We start from the raw sequence: 12182 nt of genomic DNA, 5'->3' as shown, positions 1-12182 counted from the left end.
TGTGGAAACAGATGGATAACCTGATGTGGTGGGGTTCAACTTCAGGAGACTTCTCCCATTGTTTGGATTGTTCCTTTTATCCTGTCCAACAGCTGCCCAGTAAATTGTGCAGAGCAGAGATCTGTTGCTTGTCTCCTGGCTAGTGCCTGGTACAACATGAACCTGTTTTCCAGGTGGACTCAGACAATAACTGGAAGGAGCATTGCGGTCCTTTCCGCCAGCGTTGTTCGGACTGGACCAGGCTGAATTTTATTTGGGCGATGTGAAAAGCCAGAGAGACTTTCTGGCAAGTTGCAGAGAATGGAGAGCTTGTGCATAGCAGCCTGGGTACACTTGTAATGAGTTTTTATAGAAGGCAGGATGCTACGTCTATGCTAAATGGCAAGCACAAGCCGTGGTGCAGTCCTCCTCCTGATTGCCCAGAACAGGCACCTGCCCGAAGTTGGGTGTAATTCGCTTTTGACCCATGCACACACGTTTTTCTTCTGATTAAAGCAGAGCATTAAGCTCAAGACAGAGAGGGACAAGGGTTTGTTGTGCCTGAGTCTCATCTTCACAGAGCCAGCACATGGAGAGGATTCGCATCCTGGCCTGGGAACTGGGAAAGGCTCCAGGAACTCCTTTGAGGCAAGTGTCCCAGACTGGTCGCAATACAGGGTGATGGGAAAAAAGCACGGAAAGTTTCAGCATTTTATGGGGCAGAAATTTGGAATGTTTCAGTCCAAGCAAGCTGCTAATTTCAGAAATTTAAAAATGATCAGCCAGCTTCTCTCTGGCATCCAACCCATAAATTAGCAGCATGAGTTCATTGCAATGTGTTGAAGGTCGACGAATTTCTGTAAGCTTTTGAAGACAGATCAGGAACACACTGAATTATATGTGCAGGAGCAGTCTTGTGGATGTAGCATTGCTTAGCATTATCTGAAGCATGTTCTCTTAAACCACATTTGACAGGTGAAGGCAACAGAGAAAATCTGGTTCCAGCACGCGTATTGAAAGCAGACGCAGTAAGCTGAGTCCAGTGGCTCAGAAGGGGACAGCTGTTGCAAAGCCTGATAAATTATGAGGTGCTATTTCTGGCCTCTGGCAAAAAAAAAGGTGGATGTTGGAAGATTGACTTGAAAACAATCACTTTAGATGATTTTGGAATTGTATGAGCTGGAGATGCGCTGCATTTACACTGATGGATGAATCCAGAAGCTGACCTAATTCCCCTTATTTTTGTCGTACGGGCTTTTCTTTAACTATTTCACTTACAGAAGAAACATTTAAAGAGAACTTAAAGTAATTTCCTGTATGTGAACACACATGAGAGGCTACTTGCTACCTTTTCAATTTATTTTTATTTAAGTAACAGCTTACTAAGTATTTAATTTCCTTGTCTAATTGAACCAGTTCTTCCACAGTGATTTTTTTAATAGAAGTTAACTTCTTTTATAAAGCAGAACATAAAAGCTCACCTACAATACAGTAATTCTCATTACACCTGGACAGAGAATGCGTGAAGAGAACTATATGGCAGATAGGCAGATTCAGCTAAGATTTCTTGCTGTAACAGGAAGAAGTCCCCGTGCTTCTCTTAATTATGCCTTGCAGCAGTGAGTTTTGCAGTAATATTTCCACATGCCTTAAGCCACATGTATGAAATATATAAAGATAAGTTGTTTGTTTGTTATTTTCCCTATGCCCTATTATTCACTGTAAACAAAGTTTATTTTGTTTATATTTGCCTCTGCATTGTTTTCCATTCACTTTGTTGTCTTGTAGCATCTCCATTATGACTTTGATCCTGGGTGACATTTTCAGCTGATATATATCAAAGAAATTGCACCAATGAATTAAACTATTTAAAAGCTTAGTGCCTCTGTTCTAGACTTAGGCATATGTCAAACTGGTAAAGTTTGCACTGTAAAGCATCGCTATGCTGCTGCCACTATAATTCTGCCAGCAAAAGTTGTCCTAGAAAAGATTTATGGCTTAGAAATTGTTGCCTAACAGGAAAACATTTTTTTTTTTAACAATAATACTATGAAAGAGTATTTTCTTTGAATTCTGCTTTGACTTCAAGAGGGACCTCTGTGAAGCCAAGTGGATAGTCTCTGATTGAGGAATAAGATCTGTCCTGGTGAATCAGTCTTGAAGCAGGAAAGGAGCAGCTTGCAAGGAGTGGCAAGAGCAGAGAAACTAATTGTCCTGCAGCATAATCTGTTAATGTTACTTATTACCACGGAACAAAATCAAACCAGGATGGGATCTGATATTTTTTGCAACGTTGGAAGATGACATTTAAAGGATGCTAGAGGTTTAGAATAGTTCAAAAGCCTCCTTCTCCTTCTATTCTAATTTCCTGACAACGTCTACCAGTGGTTAGATACAAACACTTGACAGCAGTAAACGTGTTGTACAAACTATCGTACATATAAAAAACTCCCAGAAATGTTTTTGCATGTTTTTATTACTTTTCTGTTGACGTGCTGTCAGGAAGTTCCATATTTATTTTTTCTTTCATTCTGATACAAATTCAGAATTAATCTTCGACGATGTTCATTGATGCTTTTCCTTCCTTTTATTATGCAATGTTACTTGTGTCATTTGCACCTAAATTCCTGCAGTCTGTGGTGATCTTGGCTATCGATTAGAAAAAAGTGTGAAGCCTAATTTTGATGGGAAAAGCCTATGGATTGATTTGCTCCCCTGCTGTTGTAATACAGAGGCTGGTCAGAAGACCTCGCTGTGGTGGGGGCTGTGGAAGAGAAAGGCAACGCCTGTCCTTCACAGCCCGAGATCTCACTGTCAGCCGAGAATTAATGAATGGATACAGCCAGGGAGGGAGGCAGAAGGAAATATGAGCCACTGCTAGTCAGAGGGTTTCAGCACACCGGCAGCCTAACACTAAAGGATTTTATTGATGTAATGTCAAAGGAGAATTTTAAGGATAATGAGGATAGTTTCTCAGCTGCCTGGGAAAAAGCACAAAGGTGCCTAAGTGAGTGTTTTAACAAGTGGGAGACAAGGGCTTTTATCCCGATCGGATTGGAGGATAGAGCTGGTTTCCTAGCACTTAATGAAAGACAAGAACTGGATCATAAAGAACCTTGAAAGTGAAGCTTCTGTTGGATGCGCTGGAGAATGGGGTCCAGAAGCTCAAGATGGGTCTGGCACGGTTCAGTAATGTGGTGGGTTTGATGGATAAGGCGGGGAACATGACTGCATTTGTAGAGGGAAAGTGAAAAAAAAGGTCACTGCAACTGAGGAAAAAGGAGAAAATCTGCTCAAGGGACTCGCACCTTTGGGTGCGCAAGAGAGGGCGTATGCCAAAAATGTTACTTGCACCACTTTCCAAGAATGGCAGGATGTGGGACATGAAGGCCCAAGCCAGGGCAGCAGCCAGGTGGGATGATGGGAGTGTGCCCAAGAGAAGAGGTAAGGGAAGGAGATAAGGTAGTGAGTCTGGAGGGAAATTAAAAGATCTCTTAGAAGTTGAGCTTATAGTTTTTGATATGTTGAGATTGTGTTACTGCCAGACAGGAAGGGAGGAGGGGAGAAAGTTAAGCCAGGGACACAAACATGACCTGGGTGGGGGAAGAGAGGCTGAAGGGAAGAAACAACTAAAGAAGTAGTAAGAAAATTAGAGAGTACTGAGCAAAGAAGCCAGGCAAGGCAAGATTGTGGATGGTGAATGAAGCCAAAGCTCTGGGCAGATTGAGGAGGATGAGGCTGGAGTGCTGATTGTGAAGTTTGATTAAGATAAGGCCACTTGCTGTGCTGGTAAGAACAGCAATCATGAAGGCTAAAGGCTGATGCCTGTGTGGCTTTGGTCCTTGACTTAAAAATCTCTTGCATTTGTTATTTCTGTGTTTAAATTTGTCTTGTAAACCACTTGCATTTGTGTCATTCCTTTCACCCTAAAGTATTTTACAGAAGGGACATTACTTTGGCCAGCAGAGATTTTGGAGTGGATCAGAGCAGGTATCAACTTCTGGACACCCAGATAATGCGGAACGGAAAGCTGGAAGCGGCACTGAGTCCTGCAGAATACATGGGTGGACCTTCCTTTAAGTTCTGAATTGAAAGCAGACCAAGAAACCACGCAATAAACTGTCATTAAAGCCTTCCCCACCATGACAGCTTGTTAGAAAAAAAAAGTTTTACTGGACCAGTATTTCCTCTCTTATAGCTATGGGAAGATAACCATCCAGTTGAAAACTCAAGACATGGTTAATTCATGCATTATCTTCCAGTAGGAGGAACTATGGATGCTACTTTTCCATCTTCTGAAAAAAATACCAAGAACGAGGAAGTTGATATCCAGTATCTAATACAAAACAAAAACTGGGCGTCAGTTCTTCTGTTGCAGCATGCTGGTGGTTCACGCCAGCCAGATATGTGCTGAGCAAACTATATTGCAGAATGTCTTAGATGTGAAAGCAAATTAAAGATGTGCAGAAAGCTTTCCTACTATCTGATTAACTGTCCCAGAAAGGCCTATTTTTGAAACAGCAAGAGAAGTGCTGCTTAATGCCTAAAAGCATTGTGCAAGACAGCAGGGCTCTATATGGCAGGGCAGCAAAGCATTACCCTGTAAGGGAGGTGCCACTTGTTCTCTTCCCCTTTATATATATATTTTTTTTTTTTTTGCTTCTGCAATGATTCTTCCCCCCTGCCCCAGTCTCCCCAGCTTTTCCCCTGAAAACCTCTTGTGGTTGTCACAAATATATTCCAAACCTTCCAGTAATCCGCTGCTCACTACTGGTGAGGATGTATCACACACATAGCCATTACTCAAACAAATATGTGACTTACTTTTTTTTTTTTTCCAGTTTTGCTGCATTATTGCTCAGAAAATGTCATTCCTCTGTGTTCAGCCCTGCAGATGACTGGCTCCACCTCTAGGCGAATGACAGTTGGCTTTACCGGGTGATCTGTCCATCACTGTATACAGTGGTTTATTGAATTTTGATTTCAGAAAAATCAAACCAGAATGTTTTGTTACATTTGCGGCTCTTGGTAACCAGTACAATGCTGCTGTTACATTTACTTGTGGGAAGTCTAGAAGGAATGAAAGTTTTTCACTCTGTTCACTCATGGAAAACTAACAAATTTTTCCTAAATTTTATACCTAAATGTATTGGTAATGTCCCCTTTAAAAAAGTTCCTCACTACAGAGAAAATCCTATTGGCATCAAAATCCTTTTCATTTTTTTTTTAAATGACTAAAAATGTTGTGCTTTTATAACCAACACATCTTTGTACTTGCATTCTCAGCTAAAGAAGTGGAAAGGGGAACCTGGATCGAAGATTAAAGCACAAACGCTTTGGCAGATTCTCCAAAAATGTTACTTGATGTATTCTATTATGTGCCCTTATTTCACTGGAACCAAAGTTTTCACAGGCTCACGCGTATTCTCTGAATACACCGTGAGAAAGAAATGAAATACTGAACGATACAATAAAAATCTGCTCTGAGAAGTCTAGAGTTTCCTTTTTGCTGTTAGTCAAGAAGCACTGGTTTGATAAATGGGGCGCTTTTGGAGCACTTACAATAGATTGTACACCCCGAGCGGAGGCGGAGGCTCGGCGGAAGATTACCAGGAGATAATGGAGCAAGTCAAATGAGAAAACATGATGAAACAGCAGAAAATTTACATGCTGTTTTGCTTCTTTCTTTTGCATTAATAAACCTGGGGCTTTTGTGTTTATTTCCAAATGCTACCCTATAAACACGTGTTGCTGGATGCGCCCGTGCGGCTGACGACTTCCCAGCCCCGCGGTCCCAGGGGAGCAGGCTGACATCTAATGATGAGCTGTAAAAACAGCATCCACGAAAATGCCTCCACAGCCTTTTACAGCATTAGATGTATCAAGCCTCTCTTGGAGAACCTAAATCCATCGGGGAGCCAGAACGATGTATGCACTTTGGCCCCAGTGAGACCACACCAGTGCCAGCTGAGCTGCAGAGCATGGGTGGTGCAGGGCTGGAGCCAGTCTTGGTGAGGACCCTCGGTGGAGAACCTGCACGAGCGACACGGAGCACAAGGGCTGACAGCCACGGAGCTGAAGAAAGCTGTGTGCAAGTGGCATCACGTCGCCAGTGCTAGGGAATTGTCTTCAATTGTCTTCATATTTTGTGGTGCATGAGCACTGATAGATCAGACTCCAGATTTTCCACGTGTGCAGCTGGAGGCAGGCAGTTAGTTTTGTAGAGTGCTGATTTCTGAGTCCTTTCTGTTGCTCGCGCTGGCCCAGTGTAGTCCAGATACATTAAATTGTCTGACCAAAGACCCAAGAAACAACCAAAATGAGGTTACTAATGAATACCAGCCAATACATTTTATTATTTAAATTTGAGTTCCTTTTGATATCGGCTTATGGGACAGAATAGTCTGGTCATGCCTGCTGTTAGAAGGATTAACCGGTATCACATGCCACAAAAATGCTTGTACTGTGATTATGCTAAAATAATTGTGCTTTGTATCAGTGCTGTAAAACCAAGACCAAACCCGTACGAGCAAAATACATGTGCTGTAAAATTACAGGATACAAACGCCAGCCATCCTGCTGTCCCCAGGGCTTGGGTTACGGTGTTGCTTTGCGTGCCTGACTGACACAGCGCATCCAGCGTACGTTCAGCTGAGGGTCCGGCCCAGGGAAAACGGCTGCGCAGGGCGGTCTCTTCTGCCTGTTCCCACGGGCCAAACACTGAGTTATCCTCATATCCAGGACACAGACACAGACCCTGAAACAATCCTGTTTAATAATTTATGAGGGAGAGAGTAACAGGCAAGGACCTGGTGGAGAAAGGTAACAGGACGTACACAGCATAGCACAGGTAGCACAGGCAAGGAGTGAACCTCAAGCGCTGAGCTTAAATCCGGCTCCTGGACAAAAGGTAGAAGGGTTACGGGTGGGGGTCCTGGATGAGGCTGGTCATGTTGATTACAGCCAGTTAGGGTACTTGGGGCCCCGCACATCAGGCACAGATGGTGCAGGAAATGTGACTACTAGTGGGGAAGTTGGAAAAATTTCAGTGGATATACGACTGTAGCCATTGTACTCTCAGTATCCTGCTGACGACGCCAGTTAGGCAGAGAAAAGGGAGCTGGTTTGAAAACACATTTTCATTATAAACAGCTTTGCGCACTTCTGGGTCCTGTTCTCTTTGTAAGACTGGAGAGGAGGAACAAAATCTTACTTGCTAAAGGACAGAAGCAGGTACACACTTGAACCTAAAGCAAAACTTTCCCATTTACCCTAAATGCAAATTATCCAGCTGAGTTTTTGCATATGCACCCAGGGGCAACAGGGAGCAGACCGTGGTGTGTCTCCTACTATTTTTGTTAGTTTCAGGAGAGTATGATCTGATTTGACTAAGTATTTTTGTTGTGCCCTGCACAGCAAGAGCATACCTGGATGTCCAGCATCGTACGGGAGAAAGGACAAACATCTCTGGAGTGCTTGTGTTTGGTTTTGATCAGCAGTTTACATTTACTCCGCTGTTCCCTGGCTGTGTGGCGAGCGTGTGCTTCTCTTTCCACCAAAGGCACGGTGCTGGCACCTGGCACGAGCAGGCTCTTGCTGCCGTGGTGGTGGGTAGCTGGAATTTCCTTATGTTCCAAATATACTGTTTCTTTTGCTTTCTCGTGGCTGTGGAAGATGGCAGGGATTGTTCCTTTCAGGCAGCTGATTTCTGCTTGTGCTGCATTTCCTTCTTCCGAACTCTCAGAAATCAATAGTGCTGATAAAATGTGTTAATAGCCTTTCGTTCTCACGGGCTTATCACATAAGCTGTTGGTTTTTCTTTGGTTTTTGTTTTTTTTTTTTCCTAGGCAGAGACCAGCTAGGAGATTGTAATATAATGAGACAGACTGTACATAGTCTGTGTTCACAGACTGTATGTAGTCAAGAAACACTAAGAGTGGTCTCTCCATACCGTAACTGGCACGTTTCCGTTAAAACTTCACACTAATCAGCTTGCCCTAAGCGGCAGTTGCTGTTGGAAGGGGTATGGTACACATTGCCAGACTGCGGAGGGATTATCGGTTCTCTGAGCTCAAGCAAGTCATCTCTCAGAGATTGTCAAAATACGTCTCAGCAATAACGAGGGCTCAAACCTCCCTTTTGGTTTATCTGCTCTCTGCCAGTGTTCTGCAAGGGGCTGTCTTATTTGCCATTGAAAGAGCTTCGTTTCATGCTCCTCCTGACAGACTGCTATTTAAGGCTCTGCTTAGCATTTATATTTCTTTCTTGTCAGAATGATTTCCTTATTTTTTTTCATTTGTTTTTTAGAACCTGAGCTATAAATCTGGGAAGCATTTTACATGCTGTGATAGGGTTTGATTGAAATCCCATTGAAATCAATGAAAGCTTTCCTATTGACTTCGCTGGACCAGGCGCTCGGGAAGTAAGGAAGAATCATCTGGTTTAAAATAAGAAGACTTGTATCCGTGTCATAATGTTTATCAGCAATAGTAGGAAATAAAACAAAAAGTATTATGCATATCCTTTCCTGACAGGCTTCATGTATCATTGACTGCTACCTACATACACCCAGCTGTGACATGGAGTGCCACAACAGCTGTGCTGGGGCATCTCGTAATTCGGCTTTATAAACACAAATGTCTGAGGAAAAAGAAAATACCCTTATCGGTGTGATACAATGTTCATATGAAATTGAAACTACACAGAAGATAAAACATCCAGCAGAAGCAAGTGCCGCAGCCTGCTTCTGAGAGCCCAGAGGGAAAAGCTCATTTTTACAAATCTCTGTGTAGAAAGTATTTCTTTAATGACTCACACTTTCCATGGGTACTGTTAGGAAACCTTGATCTTCCTTTTTAATTTGGAGTAAAGCTTGTGGCTGTGACCTGGTTATCAAAAGTTCTGAGCCAAAAAAAAAAAAAAACCAACAGGTAAGTATTATGAAGAGGTAACGAATGCTTCTGATCCTTTTCTAGGTAATTAAATACGGATCCAGGAGTCTAAAATGAAAGTGTGACAGCTACACGTTACTTTGTCGGTGAAAGTCCTACAGTCTGCTGATGAACCTGTTACAGTAAAGACAAGTCTCAAGTCTCCAGGGATTTTATGGAGACGTGAGGATACTCAGGTCTTGTCAGAATTGCGTTTGCACATTGCATTCTCAGCTAATACTGGAAATAATTATAGTTGTGGTATTGCCAAGACAGTATTTAAAGCCTGACTCAAACTTCCACATGCTGACGAGGAAAAAAGGAGACTATGTGGAGAAGTCTCTGAAGTGCGTGCAAAAACAAGTGCTGCTTTAACGATGAAGTATTTGATAGTGCTTTTTTTTTTATCAGCATGCAGTCATGTGTTTAAATAGCATGAGCCATAGATGACTGTTGCAGCTTGTCATTTGCCTTATGGGAGGCAAGAAAGAGCTTCTTGTTTGATTTGTAAGATGAGCTAGCTTGTTGCACAAGGCAACAGAGGAGACTCTGTAGAGAACTCCACAGTGAAGTATTTCTTAAGCTCTTTTGGACTCCTGCCACAAGGAAGTGCAGCGAGTGTAGTCACAGTGCAAGGAACGTTGTGAAACGGATTAGAAAGGAGACATACCTCTAAAGATCATGGCAAAAAAAAACTCCAAAAGGCCCCAGCTGGGCAGCAAATTAGAGAGATTGCGACAAAAACAGGCGTGTGCAAGAAGGGAGCATGAAACAGAAACTAAGAAATCCTAGAACTGGATTTCTCTTGCTTTTCCACTGCTCTTAGATGTTAACGTAAGCACTTTTGAAACTAATAAGACAAAGATAAAGCTGTGATGATAAGGGTAAGTTCCTGATTTCTCCTCAGGTCACTGGCAAACAATCTGAGACCTGCTCCTCAGATCACTGGAAGCGGTTCAGCAGGAGGGTACGAGGGAGTTGCTCTGCAGGTTGGCAGCACAAACGTGTTTCCTCAAGCAGTGAAGATATGCAAACTTCATTTACGCTTCTTTGTGATTATCAGAAAATTGCAACACTTACCTAAGCTAAAAATGGTTTGCTGCTTTAGCTTTCCAAGTTTAATATCCATTATAAATGACTCCACTGATATTTGCATTATATTACACATCCCACTCAGAAAATGCAAAAACGTAGCAGAATTGGTCAAGTCCTTTTTCCAGCTGTGCTTAAGGTGTCAGTAGAAACAGACCGGCAGCCAAAAAACAGGCATGTGAATATGCCGAATCCATAACTGGAGATCTACATGTGCCGGATCAGCTTTTGGTTTCTGAGACAAACTGTGACTCGCTGGTGTCTGCTGAGATGGAAACCGGAGAGGACGGTATGTTGGTCTGAGCAAACCATTGATGTTCACAGCGTGAACATCTAAGAAAAACACTGTTACTTCAAATATATAAGAAAAAAATGCAATAGGGACAAATTCTTTTCATCACTTGCCTTTATCAAAGCAACTCGAGACAGATCTGTTCTCCAGCGGCATCTTCTGCTTTTATAAAATAGGGCAATCTCATCTCAAGCTAAAATAGAAATCGACGTTTCTATTTGGAAAACAAATGACACACTTTTCACGAGACATTTTGGAAGGAAGTCTAGACACCTCTGCTTTTATCTAAGTTTTATCTACTTTTTTTGGTTCGCCAAGCAAGAGCAGAGACCCACACACTGGAAACTTATTTTTAGTGAAAACCCGCGGTTCACTGCAGTAACCGGTTGCAAATGAAAATAACACCTAAAGAAAATATACTGGAATGGACCACATGAGAAGACAACAGTGTGTGTGTGTGCTCCTCTCGAGCCCCTCCCCGCTAGAGGGGGATGCAACCACAGGCCCGAGCGCAGGCCCCGGCCTCGGGGAGGGGCGGCCCCGCGGCTCTCCCCTCAGCGGGAAGGGGAAGCCAAGCGCTGAAGCCTCCCCTCTCGAGCTGAAATGAATCACTGGGCTCGGGAGGAACCGGGAGAGAGGGGTTCTCCTCGCCGCTCCGCTCCGGGCAGCGCTAAGCCCCCCCCACGCCCTGCGACCGCCTCACAGGTCCGGCACACCCGGCGCCGCCCCACAATGCACAGCGGGCGGCCCTGCGGCCCCGCCTCCTTCCGCGCTCCAACCAATCGCGGCTCCGCCCCGCCGGACTACACTCCCCAGCATGCCCCGCGGGTGGACGGTGTTCTGGTCCGCCCGCCGTCTTCCGCCTGCCGCAAAGTGTCGCGCTGTGCGGCCGGAGGCTGGGCTGGCGGCGGCGGGCCGAGCCCGGAGCCGTGCCGCGGCGAGCCCCGCCGGGCGGAGAGCGGCCGCCATGGGCGGCGGGCGGTGATCCCCCGCCCCGTCTCGTTCCCCGCCCCACCGCCAAACAGGCAGCCACCATGGAGGAGGAGAGCATGGAGGAGGAGGGCGGCGGCGGCTGCGAGGCCATGATGGACGACCAGAACCACAACAACTGGGGCGCCGGCGGCTACGGGCGGCACCTGCTGGGCCCCGCCGCCGCGCCGCTCGGTGACCGCCTGCTGAGCACCCCCGGGCCGGAGCTCCCCGCCGTGCCCGAGGCCAACGGCGTGCTGCGGGGCTGCGAGCCGGGGGGCGCCGCCGGTAAGGGGGGAGCCGGAGCCATCGCCGCCGCCATCAACATCAACGCCTCGACCTCCAAGTTCCGTGAGTGACCGCCCTGCCCTCCGCCCCCGGGGCACGGGGAGGGGTCGGGGACTTCGGCCCCCGCTGCCTCCTCAGCCTGCGCTCCCCCGCTGCCCCCTGCTCCCGCGCCCGTGGCTAGGCTCAGGTCTGTCCTGTGGCGGGTCCCTTACGCGGGTCTCGTCCCGAGAGGCTTCTCGAAGCGAAATCAAGTGGGCTAAGGCGCCTTGGAAGGAGAAAATAACCCCTTTCGTGCACGCACCCCAAATTCTACTGCTTTCCTGTCATGGCAGAGTGACGTGGTAGATCTGGCTGCAGAACTGGGAGAGCGAGCGCAGGCAGGATTTCCAGCTGTAAAGAGGCACAGCTGCTTTTCCTGAAGTCTTTCTCTCAGGTCGTGTTTTCCTAAAGACTTTTTACTTCTGCCTGAGAAACCCAAAGATGGGTCTGAAACCTGTTTGTGATGGCTGGTGGTGGATGGCAGTGTGTGCAGAGGCCCTGGAAAGGGCGTGCCGTCCTGGAAGGGACGTGTGCCTGCAGAGGCCCCGTGAGAACAGCTGAAGACAAAGTCACCCCAACAAAAAAATAGTTCC

General features: G+C 45.6%; 1 protein-coding gene across 2 annotated transcripts in view; it reads left to right on the top strand.

The window, feature by feature from the left end:
* The first annotated feature begins 11185 nt into the window (after positions 1-11185).
* Positions 11186-12182, top strand: part of CACUL1 (CDK2 associated cullin domain 1) — a 50361-nt gene continuing 49364 nt past the window's right edge. For both annotated transcript variants that reach the window (XM_086752367.1, XM_086752366.1), the window contains exon 1: positions 11186-11613. In XM_086752367.1, coding sequence (XP_086608493.1) covers positions 11328-11613 — 286 coding nt within the window. In that variant the 5' untranslated portion in view covers positions 11186-11327. The remainder of the gene's footprint in view (positions 11614-12182) is intronic.

This window comes from Chlamydotis macqueenii, chromosome 7 (assembly GCF_036417535.1).
Source record: "Chlamydotis macqueenii isolate bChlMac1 chromosome 7, bChlMac1.mat, whole genome shotgun sequence".
In the NCBI taxonomy this organism is placed as follows: domain Eukaryota; kingdom Metazoa; phylum Chordata; class Aves; order Otidiformes; family Otididae; genus Chlamydotis; species Chlamydotis macqueenii.
The sequence above is the reverse complement of the archived record's forward strand: the minus strand, read 5'-3'. Positions and strand labels throughout refer to the sequence as shown.